Raw genomic sequence first — 21,288 nt, forward strand, 5'->3', positions numbered from 1 at the left:
CTATTCTCGATTTATCTCTTTACTTTTGTTCCTATCTCATACTTTCTTAATGAATTATTGAGAAATAATCTTATTATAACCAGAGACAGAACCCTAACATCTTTTATTAACCAACATCCATCAATTTTTTCTAAACAATAAATATATATATATATATATATATATATATAAAGTTGTAAATTTTTTTACTAAATTTAATATAAATAAAATAGTATAATAATATATAAATATAATGTTAAAATATATAAAAATTAAAGTTAAAAAATATTGGAGGAGTCATGGCCCCCCCTCTGTCCTAAAGAAGGATCGCTGGTGTCAACGGATTCTAATTCTTTGGCTTATATGCCTTCTTTTGAGGATCTCACTTCCATTGTCGACAATTTGTAGTTTACAACACTTAGATCCACCTCATTGTAATTCTGGGGTAATTCCTTTTTTTTATGCCTAAGGAATCAAGTTTTGCAGAATTGAAAATAATCTCTAAAAGAGCAAATATGCTTGATGAGAGGGAAAATTCTAATTATGAGAAAGATGATGAGTCAATTCAATCTAAAAAAATTTGGCCGGGAAAGTTTTAAAAACCTTATGTGGATTGTGAACAGGTTAGTTGATTATTAAGTTTTAGTCTCTTATTGTCGTTACATTGATTTATTTTTTCCATGTATTTAGTTAATTTTTTCATAATAGGTATTTTTTTCATTTGTACGATGTATTTTTATCATAAATTTTGTATAGTTCCTTCATCTTTTTTTTTATATTTTTATGTTTTTTTTTAAAAAAAAACACACACAATCTTAATCTTCATACAGAGTGATGTGTAACATAGATTTATAATTCACCTTAATAGCAAAAGTATCGGTCTTTAGGTATGATGCATTATTTATATACACGGATTAATTATTTGTTTCAGAAAAGCGTTGAAAATTACTACCGGTCAAAACAATTTGTTACACATTAAAAATATATGTAGTTTCTCATTGAATCACATGAGCGAATAAGAATGCACTTACGAGAAATGACTTTTTGAATATAATTAATTTTCGCATTTAAGCAACTCTGCATTATCTATCAAAACAAAATAATTTTATATATTGTAAAAAAATCAACCATTTTCAAATTATTTATTTCCAATATAAATTATACTATAAAATAATATTAAATTTTTAAACCAACCACACTCTAAACAGTATGTTATTATGTTAATTACATAAAATGCAAAATAAATATATATTGTGAAAGTCATATTTGAAAACAGTAAACAATAAAAAAGATTATAAAAAAACAACTTGAATAAGGTTAGAAAAAGCATTAAACATAGAAATTTATAATAAAAAACAATTAAAATTCACTTAAATTTATAAAATGTTACAAAACAATTATCGCAATAGTCAACAATATTGGTGTACGTAACAAATCTGGAAAATATGTAGTAACCTTTGGTAATTTAAAATTAGATTCTAGAGTACTTTTTCTTTTGCACTACTAGTATATTTTGATTGAGTTCTCAACAAGTCTATAAATTGGCTATTTGAATAAAATGTTGAATTAAATTTCCAAACAGTAATGCTGTTAAATTAATTTAATATATAATACATAATTTATAATTAAATTGAATTTAAATGCATGTTTGAAACATATTGACTGTGTTGAATTTAATTCAATCAGCATTTATTTTATTAATCTTTTAACTGATTTACATAATTGGTTTAAAAACTAGTTTAATAAAAGTGTTTGACCTTTGACCAGGATAGAAGACAATGTCCAATGCTATGCAAATTGGAACAATCATACTGAGTAGTTTGACTCACAAAGACAACATAACATTGAAAGCTCACATTATTTTAAATTTTATTAAAATTGTTTTAGACAAAAAAACACGCTCATACATTTATGTAAATGATGTATCTTGAAGATTATATTAAGTAACGTTTTAACCATATATATCTATAGTAAATGGTAATAGAAAGATGTGTACGTACCCATTACCAAAAGTACTTGTAAAATATATTATTCTTTATTATCAGTCAGATGTATAAATTAACAAATTTAATAGTATTTATTTAACATACAAATGGATGGATAAACATTGTACGAAGATATGTACTATTGTTTTTAGCATAATATAGGTTAAAGATTAATTTAATTATAGAGTGGTTATGGAGTTCGAAATGACGTAAATAGATGCATTTTTGAATTAATTAAACAACATTTTAAGCATAAATTTGCACAAAACCCTACATATCGGTGAACATAAGAAGAACCACGTTAACAAATTGATTAAAACCAAGAGAATCATTAATTGAAGAAATTCATTAAAAATAGATAAGTAGAAACACAGTCATGCTGAAACAACTTTTCATTCAACGAAAAAACACAATAAAACCAACGATATACTCTATAACACTTTCCTAATAGATATCAGTAAGATTCAAAAATCGTACAAAACAGAAAAAATATTGTGCATCAAGAGAGATCTTCATTCCGGTTGTTGTGTCTTGAATCCTATGATGTGGATTTGACATCATTCACCAGCCACCGATTCCGACATTAGCAGAGTTCAACATTGACAAGTCGCCACCCTTGTTGAAATTACCAGGGTTATGGTTACAACTATTATTGTTGTTGATGTTATTGTCATGATCATCCCTTTCTTGTTCTTCAGAACCGTATCTATAAATTTCAGGGTTCTCGAAGGTAGAAATGGTCAAGTTGACATCGTCACCGGCGACGACTCTACCGCCGACGAGGCCACCGAAGACTCGACCGTGAGAGGTGGAGAGGTGTATCCCAAAGGATAAGGAACGAGGAGGGGTGGCGCCGGGGAGAAGGGTGTATTGGTTGTTGTGTAAGTAGGAGCCAGTGAGGGAAAGTAAGTTGAAGGGTCCATGGAGCATGACGGCGGAGGAGCCACTGGGGACATGGCGGAGGGTGACGGTGGTGATGACACCGGAGGCACTGAGGATGGTGAGGCTGACATGGGTGCGCCGAGCGATGTTAATAATGGTTTCAATGATGTCATGTCCTGGAGCGACATTGACGATGAGAATCTTGATGTTGGGTTGTGGGAGAATGTATTTGGGCTTGTTCTTGGAGCCTGGAGGTCTGCCACGTGGCTTCTTGGAGGGTGGAGTGGCAATAGGGAGATTCTGCCATTGTTGGTTTATGATGGGTGGTGGCAGCGATGGAAGAGGACAGTGGGAGGAGCTGGTGTGGTGGTCCCAAGAGGATTCAGAATCTGAGTCTCCGGAGACTGAGATTTGGGAGAGGGAGATTGGCATGGAGTTGTTTGTCATTGTACTAGAAAAAATGTATATCAATTAAGACGAGTTTAAATAGAAGAGGAAAGATAGACGAAATGGTTGGATGAGAATATTGAAAGAACCAAGGTAAGATAATTGATTGTGAGGATTTGAAGCTTTGTTTGTGGGTGATTTATAGTGTGGTAGTAACGGTGATAAGAATGAGGGACTTGTGACGAAGGTTTCAACTCTAGAAAGTTTTTTTTTTTTTTTTTTTTTACAAAAATGATTTAGTTTTACTTGAAATTTATTCAAAAAGAATATACTTTAAAAGTGTTACCCTAAATGGAAAAGTTTTATTTGGAAGTCTAAGTTCATTCGACTTGACTTGAGTATAGGTTGCCTTAAGACATCACCTAAAGTTGATTAGAGTCAACTATAGGATCAGACTAACTTAATTTTACTTGGATTAATGCAAATTTAGCTTCTTTTGGACCTGAGTTAACGTAGTTCGACCTGAGACCTTGATGATTCAATTCAACCTTGGATTTAGGATGATTTAACTACACCTTGGCCCTAATATGACCTAACTAAACCATTTGACCAGAGTCGACTAGACTCAAACTTTGGTCAAGACAGGCTCGTCTCGACCTTCAGCCCGGGCTAATAAGTTTCAACCTTCATCGAGACCGACTCGACCTTGCGTAGGACAACTCGACTTGACTTCCAATCTGATCCAACTCTGCTCGACCTACTACCTTATCTGACTTGGTTCGACCTTAATCTTGGGCCGATCAACTAAACCTTCAACCTAGGCTGACTCGGCTCAACCATCAGCCGAGGCTCACTTAGTTCAACCTTTGGCCTAAACTGACTCAGCTCAACCTTTAGGTTAAGTTGACTTTAACTCAAGCTTCAACCCAAAACGACTCTGATTAACCTTCCACCTAACCCAATTCAGCTCAATCTTCAACCTAAACTGACTATGTCCAACCTTAGACATAGACGACTTAACTTGACGCAGTTCTTAGTTACCTTGACTCGACTTAAACATACCTTGATTATCATTTTTTTCTAGATTAACATAAAATACTAGGAAATTGTACTATTATGTACGACTCTCTTCTTCATTTTTTAGTGAAATCACGCTCACTCACATGACTTCATTCTAATCATATCAACCACTTGGGCATGAAACTCAATCAAGTTATTTTGTATTTTGTCATGATTAGCAATATATTACAATGGATTAACATGGAACTCAAATTCAATACGAGCATAACCCTGCAATTTGTGTCTTCTTTTTATAAAACAACTAATGAACATCATCGTTTATAGAATACTATCAAGGAATGAAGGAAGCACACATGGTGATGATAGTTTTCATTATCAGACCTCTCATGATTTTATTATTTCCAATAGACCTTTCCTCTAAAATATAAGAGAAAACAAGGAAAAAAGTAGATAAGCAAATGTTCTTACGAGGTCGAAGTATATTATGTAAAGTCTTCTACAAAGCTTTAGAAGGTTCACAAACTCGAGCTCAAGGGGTGCTCGTCCTTAAACGTTACAAACAATGGGGAGGTGCCTGTAAAAGACACTTAGATACCAAAGTCAGTTTGAGATGTCAAAGAATAAATGTCAATGAATACGTAATTAATGTACTTCATAAAATTTGTCTTTTACATTATGGTTCATGGGCCTTACCTAGTTGGCTTTGGTTTAAATGACCTAATTACTTGATAATCAAATTAAGATAGTTGACCTTAGATTTAGCTATTCTAAATGATAAGCATGTCGAACCAGTCTATTTGAATAATTCAAGTACATCTCATCCTATAGGGTTGACATGTACCCGACCAGGTCGTCTACCTTATGGGACCTAGTTAACCTAAGTGGTACTATTCGAACCAATTTCTCAAACAAGCAAACAAGAAAAGCAAAAAGATGAAAAACACAAGTCTTAAAGTCAAAAGAGTATCCTTCCATTAAGTTCAAAAAGTCCATACCAAAGGGCCTTAATATATTTGGCCGAGATATGAAAAACCTATTCTACGTACTAAAATGAAAACATAAGTTACTACTCTTCTACGACATCTTGAGCATTCTCTATTTCTTCATCAATAATTTGGCTAACGGTGGAAGAAGGACTCATCCTGATTGTTCCCTCATCATCATGGTCATCCTCAGCATCCTCGGCCACATGCTTAGTAGCCTTAACGGTCGTTATCTCTACAACATCAACTAGGTGGCCATCATATATATCCAGATTCACACTAAAACGGGCATCAGTAGTCGACACCTCTTTGTATAAGAATTCATCTTGCCTTAATTAGCGCTTTCTAGAAACCATTAATATGCTCAAAGATTAACATATTGCTAAAGAGTGGCAATCTCAACCACGACTTCTTCAATTTTCTCCTCCTTCAACTTCTTCTAAGCACCAAGTAGTGTGCCTTCCAACCTTTGAATTTCCTGATCTCCTCCTCATGGGATTTCTTCTCAATGGCCCATTTATATTGCTTAGTGTCCACCTTCTTCAAAATAGCAAGTTCCTCCATAACCTTTTTCTTGCCCTCATTAGCCAGTTCCTTCTATAGAAAATTAGCTACCCTCTAGCTCATCACCATGGATCACGCTTGGAATTCTAACAAGGCCTTTATGGCAACACTAGGCTCCATTGTATAAATAAGTTCTGACTCTTGGTCAATTAGATTAAGATCCATGTTTTTCCTCATCCAGATCCTACAATCGTCGAGGTCACCAAGTTTTAAGGCAATAGAGCAAGAGCTCGGCATGCTGCCCTTGGCCAAGAATCTTTTTTCTTCTTATGTTTGCCTTTTCCCCTTTGCTTGGAAGGAGCAGGCATCTTCACAACACTCTCAAGCTGATGATTCTCCACTTCAACCTGAGTCAAGTTTGGAACATTATCCTACCCCTTATTTTTTAAGCAACCTTAACCATTCGCTTTCTCAACTTGACGAACACATCCTCGTCCACACCCACCTTTGTAGAATGTTCAACCATATAGCATGCAAAAATACAAATTTTTCATATTAGCCAAATTACACTAGTCATGGAAAAAGGTAAACTCATTGTATATATCATTAGTCGGCTTAGGAGAAAGATAACAATGTTCTATGTTAGGATCTTCATGGGAAGTTGTTCCAACACTTCCATTATTTGTCTACTCTTTGAGCAGAGCAAACTCTTGGGGACCTCTTTGCATCTCTGAGGATTTATTGTCAGTAGAACGAAAATTTTGGTTTACAATCATCACCATAAAAATCTGACCTCTCGATTAAGGTCATGGCAACCTTGAAGTTTGACCTCCCCACAAAGATAACCCCTTAATCGGATCCTTAGGACGGGTAACATAAAAATAAAGAATGCTCTTAGGGGTGGGGGACAAATACAAGGCTTGGCAAATAAGTCAAAAAACTTGTACACCACACCAGTTGTTTGGATGAAGTTAAGTGTGAGCAACATTCAAAAGACAAAGAACACCCATGGTGAACTCGTCAAACAAAAGTCAAGCATGTAAATGATACGAAAATTCCATATATACATAAAAGAATTATCTTCATCCCTTTTGCAGCCATGGCATACATCGTCTATGCTGCCTAGTCTCTTAAGAGACACTATATCAAGACTTACTCCTTGGTCAGAAACATATATATTGTTAAGCCAAGAAGTCCAAATTCAGGACCACCAGAACTTGGAAGATGCAAGTTGAACCTCCTCATGAACCCAATTCTCTTAGGCAAGGAACTCTAAGCATGTTCTTCGGGAGGATCCTCCTTACACTCCCTGGTAACCTCCATGGTCACCCTCAGCACCCTAGACAAAGAATCGCCAGACAACCCTAAAGGTCGGCTAATACCCGACCCTTTATATGCACTCACATTGGAACCAATGAACGACATACCTCGAAATACTTGACCCTTTGTATTTCTCATAAGAAATTCGTAGGGGAAGGTAACGAAAGTAGAAGAAAACTCAGGAAATTTGGTGAAAAAAGTGACAAAATGAAACATTATTTATAGAATGGACTGCAATGTTTCACCTTCCCAACCCATCCCATGCCAATATGTAAGCCTTCAAAAAAATCCCAATCATCTCGACTCTTCAACTTCCAAAAAACACATTGATCCTAGCAAAACTCTAACAACCATATGCTCATGTCCGAATCAAGACTCTACACCTATCCAAACATATCAAACCTCTTTGTCGCTTTAGCTCCTTGATGTTGGGGGGCTACTATACCTATAGGTTCATATGACCAAAGAAATACAAAATTTCTTTGCAAAGATCTAGAGGTTGAGAAGCCAATAATTGAGTAACTGTGATCGCTTCCTTAAAAGTCTTTAACATAGGACATGTTAAGACTATGAGGCTAGTGTGTTGTGCACGGCCAAGATGCCCCATAAGGTACACAGATTGGCCGGCTACATGTTGCCCCTCTAGGATAACATATACTCAATTACGCCAATAAACTAGTTCGACATGATTATCATTTAGAATAGTTAAATCTAAGGTTAGCCATCTTAATATAATTATTAGGTACTCAATTATTGGTCACTTAAACCAAAGCCCAACAAGGTCATGCCCATGAAACATAAATAAAAGGCACATTTTACAAAGTACATTGATTACATATTCATTTATCAGGTAATTAGCTCACTTAAACCAAAACCCAACTAGGTCATGCCCATGAAACATAAATAAAAGGCACATTTTACAAAGTACATTGATTACATATTCATTGGCATTTATTCTATAAAATCTCAGACTGAATTTGGTATCAAAGTGTCTTTTGCAAGCATTCCCCCCTCCGTCTGTGATGTTTGAGGAAGAGTACCCTTTGAACTCGTGTTCATGAACCCTTTAAAGCTTTCTAGTAGACTTGATATAATATACTTTGACCTTGTAAGAACAACAAACATAATTTCACTAAAATAAAAGAGAGAAGTCATATTAAAGAGCACGACTTCATATTTAAAAATAATTGAAGTCGTGCATTGTTCCACATGTTCTTCTTTTCAAATTATATTCTTTATAACTTGATCATTTTGATAATTTTTTAAAAATTTACTGATTTGGATCACTTTAAATAAAACTAACTTTTTGTAAAATAAATAAAAGAGAAGATGATAGTGCTATGGTTTCTAGGAGCCAAGATCATAAAAAAATACAAAAGAAAAATTTAATGATTAAGTCAATTTGTTTATTAAAAATAATATATAATTAATGGTAAGAATTAGTAAAATATTTTGAAATCATATATAGAAAAAAATGATATTCCCATGGACATATGTAAAGAGGGTTCAAGGAAACCTTTCTTCATGCTCCTTCTCATCACCAATCATCTTAGCTGTAAAAATAGGGTTCACATCTAGAGCTTCACCATGGTTCCTCTTACAAACAAATGTTGTGGGTCTTTGTCTTGGACCATCTTTGTTGCTTCAAACATGGGTAGATCCAACACCTCTTGTCCTAGCCATTTCTCTATATGGAAATCATCACATAGAAAATTATCATAACAATAGGCAACTAAGTTTGATCAGCTCCTTAACAAATGATAAAATTGAACCCAACCAACAAAAGCAATAAATGCAACAGAAAAAAATTCAATACACATGCCAGATTGTCCAATTTGAAAGTCATTACCATATCCCAGAACTTGTTTTAGAAAGGCCAATCCATTAAAATTGTCCTGAATTGAACAATATATCGAAAGGATTCTAGGATCTAGTAATAACTTCTAGATTTAGCAGTTTAGTATGTATTGGAACCTTTCTTCCCTTTTCCTCCTCCCCGCGGGCACCCATTTTCTCCTAAAACACAACTATCACATTATGCAAAAATAGTTGGACATACTTATTCTTCTGCACCAAACAAAAAAAAAACATTATAGAGCAAGCGAGATTGATAGAGGTGTAGTCTGATCTTCTAAATGTGATGGAGGTGCGGCTTGGAGGTGTAGTGGTATAGATAAAGAGGTGCACGTTGTTTGTCGACGAGACCAGTGGAGATAGGGGGCATCGATTGTTGTATTTTATGATTTATTATATAAAATTAATATTCCCTATTTTCTTATTATTATGGATTGACATTAATCAATAAATTAAATGATTTGTTAGAATCAATTACATTGCGCATTGTTATTATTTTTATAGGTAATATATAATTTTTTGAGTTTCTGATAAACGGTTTGTGATGGGTTGGACTGTTCAGTAAACGGTCTGTGATAGAATTGAATAATCAGTTATATTTTTAAGAGGTCCCTAGTCTTTGTTGGTAGGATATAAAATCAATACCCCATTAATCAATTTTAAGTAATAACGTAAAACCACACTTTTGATATACGATCTAAATAACCTATCTATCAAAAAGAGAGCAATAATGTCTCATACGTGCATCCATGAATCCTTCATTGATTCTGGGTACACAATCCTTTGAACTCATACTTGAATATATTATATTGTTGTGTCTTATATTTTTATTCCTATCAATTGGTATCAAAGCCAATAAGATACAAAATATAATTGTTCATTTTGGAAGTGCATTTTAATTTTCATAACTGTGCATCTTAATATTATATTGGAGATCTTAACTTTCTTGTTTGATTAAAAAATTTATTAATGGGTTTAATTAATTGCCATGAACATTAATAAGCTATTTGTCTCATTTCATACGTGAAACTCTCGTAAGCACCCAAACATTTATGACTAAAAACCTCAATTTCATTCATTCTCGTTTTTCTGGTGTTGCTACAATGGTGGAATTAATGAAAATTAATGGATTTTGATAGGTGATTAAAATTATTGAAATCCCATATTAAGGAACCCTAACCCTAATTAAAATCTCTTTTGAACCCTTTTTTTTCTTGCTAGGAAATTGAACGGCCTGTCAACGACGGTGGAGCTATGGCGCGTTTGTCTTGTTGAGTCTTTGTCACTAGTGCGGCAAAGTGCATTATTGATATCGCAGAGTTGCCCATCCATGGTGGTTTAGTGAGGTTTCGTCGCTTACGGACCCTTTCGCGAGTGGTTCGCAACAGTTGCAACAGTGGTTCTGTCGTAGAGGCTCGTAATTTTTTCTTTCGCGATGGTGAAAACAATGGTCGTTTGCTCGCACTAGTGGTCTTTATTCTCATCGCAATGGCTTGCAATTTTCTTCTCTCGTGATGGGATGCGATTTTACTCATGCTTAAGAGTCATAGTTGTTGTAGGCGATGTCGACCGATTGGTTTCTGGTCTAGCGTAGCAGTGGTGGGTTTTCACGGTGTTGGACCTGCGTGCTAGTAGCCTGCATTACGCACAATAGTGGTGAACGACAATGGCAACGGAGGTTCTGCATCCACTGTTGTATGTTGTTTTCGTTTCTTGTGAAACCTTCTCGTGAATGCTTCTGGTTTTGCTGCTATGATCTAGGTGGTTTCCGGCGGCCTGCATGGTGTGTTGGTGGCTTATGGTGGCTGACGGTAATGTTTTGGTGGCTTGCGTTTTGCACCCTGTGGCCTACGTTTTGCACTAGATTTTGAACCAATTTTTAGATTAAAAAAACATTATTATTATTATTATTATTATTATTATGATTTCATGCATTATATAATTTTATTATATTTTTGTTAAGCATGATATAATTTTGTGGGAATAATTTAATTTAATTATTAATTAATTAATATGATATTACATTAATTTTAATCACGCCCTATCAGTATTTTGTTATTAATGTATTTTATTTTTCTTGATATAATGTATTTTGAATTTTATTATGTCAATTATTTGTCTTGTACTTTATCGGTATTAGATTTCTTTTGACATGAGATGTGCATTGTATTTTTATTCTAATTATATTTCTTATTTATTATGATTCAGGACCCTTAGGCAAGACCATAATGAATGAGAAATTTGGTATTATAGGTCTATCTTGTTGTGTATTCAGAAAAATTTATTTTTGTTTATATACACACTAAATGTGCATATTAAATGTTTCTTTGTTATTTTGATACCAACTTCTTTGCCTATGCAATTGACTTTCATCAAAACTTTAAATGGGATAAATTTTGAGGATTGGAAAGAATCTCTGGATTTGCATCTGACAATTACCAATATGGACTTTTCTTTGAGAGAGGAAGAAATTCCAACTCTTACCCCTAAGTCCACTGGTGTCCAGAGAGCTCCTCGTGAAAAATGGGAACACTCGAATAGGGTGTGTCTGATGGTGATGAAATACACCATGGAGAAGTCTATTCGATAGAGCATTCCAGATAATGATAATGCTAAGGATTGTTTGAGATCAGTTGGTGAGAAGTTTAAGACTTTTGATAAAGCTCAAAAGGGTCATTGTTTGTCACTTCTTGAAAAGACCAAATATGATGGTGTCAGTGGTGTTTGTGAGCATATGATGAAGCTTGTGCACTATTATAACAAACTCAAGTCTCTAAGAGTGGAGATAGGTGATAGTTATTTGATTTGGCAGGTTATGGAATCTCTTCCTTCTTACTTTGATGTGTTGAAGTTTTACAACACTTAGAAGGAGGAATGGACAATTTATGAGATGATAACTATTATTTATCAAGAGGAAGCATCAATTAAAAATTCCAAGTCTCATAGTGTGCAGTTCACCGCTACTAATTTTGGAACTAAACCTGTGAAAAAGGGTTTCAAGGCAAATCTCGTTATGAAAAGGGGAACACGGGAAAATTGTTAGTTGTTTTAGAGCCCAAGAAGAAGTGCTTCAAGGGAAATTATGCCTATTGTAAGAAATTTAGGCACAAGCTAGCTGACTGTTATATTCTTAAGAAGAATGTTGATAAGGAAGTTATACTCCTATATGCTCTAGCTTGTTTAGAATCTAATGTTGTTGATGTTTCTCCCAATTCTTGGTGGTTAGACTCTGGTGCCACTATTCGTGTTGTGAATGCTTTACAAGGGTTCACAAGCTTGAGAAAACCAAGTGATGTTAAGTCCAAAATTATCATGGGAGGTGGAGCTAGAGCATCAGTTGAAGATATAGGAGTAATTTCTTTAAATTTACCTTCTTGACATGTTTTGTTGTTGAAAGATGTTGTTTATGTACCTTCTATGAGAAGGAATTTGATTTCAGTTTCAGTTTTGAATAAATGTGGCTACACTTTTGAATTTGGGAATGGTAAACTTGATGTTTATTTTAATTCAATTATTGTTGGCTCAGAAGTTTTATGCAATGGGCTTTACATGCTGAATATGAATGACATGTCTATTAATTCTATTATTGGACATAAGCGTAGTAGAATTGACGAAAATTCCTCTATGTTGTGGCATAGACATCTGAGGCATATTTCAAGGTCTCGGATTGAGAGGTTGATTAAATAGGGTATTCTGCATGATATGGATTTTTCTGATTTTGATATTTGTGTTCATTGCGTTAAAGACAAGTTTACCGCAAAAGTAAGAAATACAAGAGCAAACAAGAGTAATGATGTGTTAGAGCTTATTCATATTGATATATGTAGACCTATCACACCCACTTCCATGGGGGGATATAGGTATTTTATCACGTTTATAGACGATTATTCCAGATTGGGATGGATAGATCTCCGACAGGAAAAATCAAGTTCCTTGGATGTTTTTAAATCTTTCAAAGCTGCTATTGAGTTGAAACAGGAAAGAAGATAAAATGTGTAAGGTTTGACAGAGGTGGAGAGTATTATGGTAGATATGATGAGACTGGAAGAAATCCTGGACCTTTTGCTAGATATCTTGATAAATGTGGTATTGAAGCTCAGTATACAATGCCTGGTACTCCTTAGCAAAATGGAAATGCAAAAAGGAGGAATCACACTCTTTTAAAGATGGTGAGATGTATGTTGAGTCATTCCTCTTTACAGGATTTCCTTTGGGGAGACACTTTAAGGATTGTTGTGTATATTCTTAATCTTATGAGCTCATGTTTGGGAAGAAGCCAAGTTTGAGACATTTCCATATGTGGGGTTGTAAGGCAGAGGTGAGCCTTATAATCCTCAATTGAAGAAGCTTGATCTTAAGACTGTTAGTGGGTTCTTCATTGGTTATTGTGTGGGTTCTCATGGTAGCATGTTTTGCAGTCCTCCTCACTCCATGCAGGTTATTGAGTCTGACCTTGTCGTATTCTTTGAGGATTATTTGGACAGTGGGAGCAATGCACCCTGACCAGTTACTCTTAGAGAAGATTGTGTTGTTATTCCCGTGCCATCCTTTTATCTTCCCGTAGATAATGTGATTCTGGTTGTCCGTGATGAAAATGAATTTGTTCCAGATATTGTGGATGCCACATCACCTATAGTAGATGAACAAGTTCATAATGATGTTGTTTAAGAGGTTTCTTTGAGGAGATCTCAAAGAGTACGCAAGTCTTCTATACCTAATGATTATCTTATGTATCGTCAAGAGAATGAATATGATCTAAATGATATTGATGATCCTACTACTTTTGAAGAAGTTATTTCTAGTTCTCATGGTGTCGATTGGTTAAATGCTATGCATGATGAGTTAGCTTCTATGGCTCATAATGATGTTTGGGATCTTGTGGATTTGCCACTTAGGTGTAAACCAATTGGGTGTAAATGGGTCTTCAAGACTAGGCATAGTCCAGATGGAAAAGTTGAGAGATATAAAGCCAAACTTGTAGCAAAAGGCTATAGTCAAAGGGATGACATTAATTATAAGAAGACTTTCTCATCGGTCTCTACTAAGGATGTTTTTCGTGTTTTTATGGCTTTAGTAGCTCATTTTGATTTGGAGCTTCATCAAATGGATGTCAAAACAACTTTTCTTAATGGAGATTTATTTGAAGAAGTGTATATGGTTCAACCTGATGGCTTTGCTAAAAAAAGGCAAAGAGGATTTAGTTTGTTGGTTGAACAAGTCTATTTATGGGCTGAGACAAGCTTCTAAACAATGGTATTTAAAATTTGATCAAGTGATCACTTCTTTTGGGTTCAAGGAAAATGCCTCGAATCAATGCATTTACTTGAAGAAAAATGAGAGTCATTTCATCATTCTTGTCTTATATGTTGATGATATTTTTCTTGCTAGTAGTAGTGTTGAACTTTTGACTGAGACAAAATTTATATTAAATAGCCACTTTGATATGGAGGACCTTGGTGAGGCTTCTTTTGTTCTGGGATTCAGATCTCTCGTGATAGGTCACGTGGCATTCTTGGATTGTCTCAAAGAGGATATATTGATAAAGTCCTCAAAAGGTTTAACATTAATTCTTTCTCCTCACGTGCAACACCTGTTCAAAAAGGTGACAAACTCTCTAAATCTCAATGTCCTCAAAATGATAATGATAAAGTTGAAATGAAAATGGTCCTATATGGTTCCGCTATTGGTAGTTTAATGTATGCTCATGTTTGTACTCGTCCTGATATTGCTTTTGTTGTTAATGCTTTAGGGAGATACTTGAGCAACCCAGGTTTGGATCATTGGAAAGCCATTAAAAAGGTCTTTAGATATTTGCAAGGAACTAAGGATAATATGTTGACTTATAAGAAGTTTGATCAACTTCAGGTCATTGGTTACTCTGATTCTGATTTTGTTGGTTGCTCTGACGACCAAAAATCTACTTCTGGCTTTATTTTTATGATGGCAGGAGGAGTTATTTCTTGGAAGAGTGTTAAACAAACTCTTACAACTACTTCCACTATGGAGGCAGAGTATGTTGCTTGTTATGAAGCTACTTGTCAAGCTATGTGGCTTAAAAATTTGATTTCTAGCTTTCAAATTGTTGAAAGTATTTCTAGGCCACTTGTGATATATTGTGGCAACACTACTGTCGTGCATTTCTCTCAAAACAACAGAAGTTCTACTCACTCAAAGCATCTTGATATAAAGTTTTGGTTTGTTAGAGAGAAAGTTTTGGATTATCAAACTCGGATTGAGCATACTGCTACATAAAATATGTTAGCAGACCCACTAACTAAGACTTAGCCATTGGAGTTTCTCAAAATCATGTAACTCATATGGGTGTGGTTAAGTCTTGATGTACTAGGATAATGGGAGTTTGAGATTTACATTTTTTTTTATTATGGTTTTCATGAGATTTAGATTTATCAATGACGTCATTTTCATTACATCTCTTTTAGCATATTAAAATTTAGGAACCATTTTGGGATCACATATTTATTATGTTTTGGTTATATTTTATTTACTATCTATTATTTATGAAATCTAAGCATATGGTAAGCATCCCTATCAGATATTATCTTTGTGATTCATGTTTATATTTCTTAATTGGTATTTGTGCTTGTATTGTAATTAATATAATTTATTTATTTATTAATGTTATCCAAGTGGGAGAATGTTGTATTTATATAATTTATTATATATAATTATTATTCTTTATTTTGTTATTATTATGGATTAACATTAATCAATAAATTAAATAATTTGTTAGTCTCAATTATATTGCACATCCTTATTATTTCTATGGGTAATATATAATTTTTTGGGTTTCTGATAAATTGTTTGTGATGAGTTGGATAGTTTAGTAAACGGTCTGTAATGAATTTAAATAATCAGTTACTCTTCTGAGAGGTCCCTGACATATGCTGATAAAATATAAAACGGATTATCCATTAGTCAGTTTTAAGTAACAACGTACACTTTTGATATATGTTTTAGAATAACTTATCTATCAGAAAGAGAGCACTAATGCCTTATACGTGCTTCTATGGATCTTCATTGATTCCAGATACACAATCTTTTTAACTAAAACATAAATATATTATCTTGTTAACTCAAACTTAAATATATTATATTGTTGTGTCTTGATCCTATCATGCACGGTCTGAATAAGAAAGGGAAATATGGGGAGCAGGTGGACGGGGTGCAACAGCGGCGTAAATAAGAAAGGAAAAGATGGGAGAGAAAATCAAATTAAGATTTTTAATGCACTAAGGGTCAAAGTGGGATTTTAAAAGTTAGGAGTGCAGGAAGAATAAAATTGGGGTAGAGGAAGAAATGGCCTTCATAGAAATATTTCACAATCCATAATGTAACAGACTTGAGATTTTTTTTCATACTTTTCTATCAACTACTTGAAAGCTAGAGTTTGCTTCGACATCAAAGATAAACGTTTTGTCTTAAAAGTTGCATTTGTTTTTTTCTTTAGGATTTGCCATGTATTCCCTTGCGTATAAATGTGTGTGTACAGAATTCAAAATTTTTCAGCCACATATTTGTTGTTGATAATATAGTTATTAAACATTACATCTTATAATAACTTAAAAAAAAAAAAAAAAACTACATTTCTTCCGTCAAGCTATAAAATATACAACTATATTCTCATTATTAGTGGATAAAAAATCATTTTTTTATTGTTAAAAGTGTGTACACAACATTTTTTCATTAGTTTCTAAAACTATTAAAAAAATCCTCAAAAGTATCAATAATATCGGCATATACTTAGAGCAATAAATAAATAAACTGAGTTTAAAATTTTCCATGCCAGAGAAATGTTTCACCCTTCAGCACTTTTATTTCGTGAGAATTTACCTATCTTTCACAGAGTTTAACAATCATATGTCAACCCTGTACACTACATGAGAAGGAAAAGTTGATGAGAGGTTCCAACTATCAACTAAGTGATCCACATGATGTTAGCAAAATCAAAGTTGACTAAGCCATGGGGCAAAACTAGTGAACAAATACGCTACAATTGACACCTAAAATTGACCTATGGTAAAAATATGATGATAACATGTTTAAAAAAAACTTAAATTAAACTAAATTGGTTTTTACTTTTATTTTTGAAAACCTAGCTAAATATTTAAATTCTTCCCAAATGTTGAATCTCCTTTTTAAACTCAAGGTGGGACTTCCCAAAATTACATATATAATACGCTTTTACTTCTCTGTTCATGTAATTTTGGTTTTTGTTTTTAAACAGAAATCATGACTTCTATTGATGAAAATGTAATTATTATACTATTCTATTTCTAACCCGGTCTAAAAAGTTGTCCCTTTAATATTGTTATATTAATAACACCTCTCTTTCATGTTTGCTTAACTTTCCTCTTTCGTTTTCTTTGTTCAAAGTTCAGAGTTGATAGAATTTAAAGGGTGAAGAGTTTGGAAATCTAGCTAGGAAAATGGTTCTTAAGTTCGTGAAAGGAAGTCACAGGAATGCAAGAATAAGAAAAAGTCTGAACTTGATGAGTTAATGTTGCAGATAACCTACCTATACCAAACATGTCAGCATCTAAAACTGCATAACTGTCAACTTGGTTGTTGCAACTTCCATTTCTTCTGAACTTGACATTCTCCCATAAAATGTTGTCTTCTTAGTTTCACTTTTCTCGCACAGAAAAAACCAGACAAACCAATGGCAGCATGTTTGAATCCACCTAGGTTATCTAGCACTGAAGATGACTCTGTCATACTCTTCTCAACTTCTAATTCTCCGGAAGAGTCCATTAGTGCTTCTTCTTCCTCTTTCCACCACTCACCGCCACCATCACAGCAACAATTCAGAGCTGCATATAAACTTTCTGTGAGAAATCTCTCCTACACTTTGCAGCCTCACAAGACCACTTCCTTTTCATTTTGTCATCAGAGTAAAAAACCAGAGCCCTTGAATATACTCAACTCAATCTCTTTTATAGCCAGAAGTTCTGAGATTGTTGCTGTGGCTGGTCCTAGTGGAACAGGAAAGTCTACCCTTCTGCGAATCGTGGCAGGAAGGGTAAAAGATGAAGACTTTGATCCTAAAAGCATTTCAATCAATGATCACCCTATGACTAGTGCAGCTCAGTTGAGAAAGACATGTGGGTTTGTGGCACAAGAGGACAATTTGCTTCCTATGCTGACTGTGAGAGAAACTTTGCTGTTCAGTGCAAAGTTCAGGCTAAAAGAAATGACCCCAAAAGATAGAGAGTTGAGGGTAGAAAGCTTGTTGCAAGAGCTAGGACTTTCACATGTTGCTGATAGTTTTGTTGGGGATGAAGAGAATAGAGGGATATCTGGTGGAGAGAGGAAAAGAGTGTCAATTGGAGTTGACATGATTCACAATCCTCCAATTTTGCTCCTAGATGAACCAACTTCAGGTCTAGACAGCACTTCAGCTTTGCAAGTCATAGAGTTACTGTCATCAATTGTTAAAGCAAAGCATAGGATAGTGGTTCTTTCAATCCACCAACCCAGCTATAGAATATTGCAGTATGTTTCCAAGTTCTTGATCCTCTCTCATGGTTCTGTTGTTCACAACGGTAGCCTAGAACAACTAGAGGAAACCATAAGTAAACTGGGACTCCAAATCCCAACACAGCTGAATGCTTTAGAATTCTCCATGGAAATTATACGAGGATTGGAAGATTTCAGTTCCAAATATGTGGAAAAGGAGCCATTTCCACACCTCATGTGGGCAGAAGAAGAAGAAAACTGTGGTGGAATCCAAATTGTGCAATCACAGTTTACCAAGGAAAGTTTTAGCAGTGTTTGCTATGCATACTTGGTGGAGATACTGTTTTTGTGCTCAAGATTTTGGAAGATCATTTACAGAACAAAACAACTTTTCTTGGCCAGAACAATGCAAGCACTGGTTGGTGGCTTTGGTCTGGGAAGTGTTTATATAAAGGTAACAAGGGATGAAGGAGGAGTTGCAGAAAGGTTAGGACTATTTGCATTCAGTCTTAGTTTTCTCCTCTCTTCAACAGTTGAAGCACTTCCAATATACCTTCAAGAGAGGAGTGTTTTGATGAAAGAAGCCTCAAGGGGAGCCTATAGGATTTCCTCTTACATGATAGCCAACACTTTTGTTTTCCTTCCTTTCTTGTTTGTGGTATCCACACTTTTTGCGGTTCCTGTGTACTGGCTTGTAGGCCTCAACCCTTCTCTTTCTGCCTTCACCTTCTTCACTTTTGTGGTGTGGCTCATTGTGCTCATGGCAAGTTCTCTTGTGCTCTTCTTAAGTGCAGTGTCTCCTGATTTCATTTCAGGGAACTCTCTCATCTGCACAGTTCTTGGAGCCTTCTTTCTGTTCTCAGGGTACTTCATTCCAAGGGAGAGTATCCCAAAGTATTGGCTTTTCATGTACTATGTGTCCCTCTATAGGTACCCTTTGGATGCACTCCTCACAAATGAGTACTGGAATGTTAGAAATGAGTGTTTCTCTCATCAAACAGAAGGATCACAGTGCTTGATCACAGGTTTTGATGTGTTGAAGAGTAGAGGACTTGAAAGGGATAACAGGTGGATCAATGTGGGAATAATGCTCGCATTCTTTGTGTTGTATCGTGTGCTTTGTTGGATAATTCTTGCAAGAAAGGCCTCCAAAACAACAATATAATTAATAACAGTCATTGCTTCAAACTTGAAAACAAAAACATATAAGCTTCAAATATATGGCAGGTTCATTAGAGTTCACACTAAGAGAAGACTTGCTCCCATGCCTATAGTTAATGTATGATATGAAATTCTATGCTACAAACTTATTCTAGGAATAATGTATGAGTTTATGTCTCACTGTCCCATTATAAATGTCCTCTTTTCCCTTCTCTCTTGCAATGTAAAGGATGAAAGTAACTAGTAGGTTTTGTAGGAATGTGGAGTGTGAACCTTCTCTCTCATAGGTGACAAGACTAAAACGGTAAATATGATGACTTGAATGCTAGTTAGAATTGGAACAAAAGAGGAAGATCCCTTGAGTATATGACTATATGATTAAGAAAATATGAATGTACTCCCTCGATAAATATATCATATATATTTATAGGTTTCTGAGTCCTATGAAATGTGTTACAAACCGAAACCAATAATAATAAAATTTTACTACATATAAGATAGATTAACGTGATATATTATTTAATTATATTAACCATATATTGTATCGATATATAGTATAAAAAGATATTATAATATCAAGGGTTAAGTATGTTTTCAGTCTCTAAACTTTGACCCAAAATTGAAATTCGTCTCTTTTCGAAACTTCGATATATTTTAATCTCTAAACTTTAAAAATGAATGATTATAGTCTTTTTAACTCAATTAAATCAACTTTTGTTGTATGGGTCGAATGCGTTTTCATGTTAGTATTGGAATTGTTTACACTCTTTGACACATTTATGATTTAATATCTGCTAGGAAATGTGTTTGACCCCTCATAAAAGTTAACATAATTGAATTAAAGGACTATATTCATTTTTAAAGTTTAGGGATTAAAATGTATCAAAATTTTGGATATGGACGAATTTCATTTTTGGATCAAAATTTTGGGACTAAAAACATATTTAACTCTAATATTAATATATCATATGCAGTGGTGGACTACGTTATGACAGATGGTATCATGGTCTCCCAAATTTTTTTATACTCATATAGTTTATTATATAATTTTAAATATATTTTTTTAAAATTTAATATTTTTAATATATTTTATAATTTTTTAATACTTATATAATTTTAAATATATTTTTTAAAAATTTAATATTTTTAATATATTTTATATATTTGATATTGTAAAAAAAATTTGTATTTATATCGATCCATAAGAAAAAGTTTTTTTATTGTTCAAATTTATTTTTCAATTTGACCTTTTTAATATTTTTTAAGTAAAAATAATTATTTTCTTAATATTGTTTTTTAAGTGATCATTTGTTTAATTTAACCATCTTTTTATTTAATTATTTTTTTTAAACTTGATCACTATAAATGAAATTAATTATAGTAAAATTATAAAAATTATTTATATTTAATTTTATAATTATAATAATAACAATAATTATAATTTTATTATTTTTTATTATCATAAAAAATAAATACAATACTTTACTAGTTTATATAAAAGATTTGGGTTACTCCTTTGGTTTTTATTTTAGTTCAAAAATATGAAGTTGGTACTCTAGTTTTTTTATCTAGTTTCAATTTGATCTCGATTTTTGAAAAAAATGATACAATTTTTTTTTTGTTAAATTTCTTAATTTGGATCAAGATTTTTCATAAAAATTGAAGTTGTGAATAATGATAGTTTTCTTTGTTGATATAATTGACATAATCCTAGTGTCAATTTGAATAAAAAAAAT

At 33.7% G+C, this 21,288-nt stretch overlaps 1 protein-coding gene across 1 annotated transcript; it reads left to right on the forward strand.

The window, feature by feature from the left end:
• Nucleotides 1–17,573: 17,573 nt before the first annotated feature.
• ABCG23 (ABC-2 type transporter family protein) lies at nucleotides 17,574–19,964 on the forward strand. Its single transcript, XM_028075535.2, has one exon. It carries the CDS (start codon nucleotides 17,595–17,597, stop codon nucleotides 19,554–19,556), a length of 1,962 nt encoding a protein of 653 aa, XP_027931336.1. The 5' UTR covers nucleotides 17,574–17,594; the 3' UTR covers nucleotides 19,557–19,964.
• Nucleotides 19,965–21,288: the final 1,324 nt, after the last annotated feature.

Source organism: Vigna unguiculata, chromosome 6 (genome assembly GCF_037176805.1).
Source record: "Vigna unguiculata cultivar grain cowpea cultivar isolate G323 ecotype 2 chromosome 6, ASM3717680v1, whole genome shotgun sequence".
Taxonomy (NCBI): domain Eukaryota; kingdom Viridiplantae; phylum Streptophyta; class Magnoliopsida; order Fabales; family Fabaceae; genus Vigna; species Vigna unguiculata.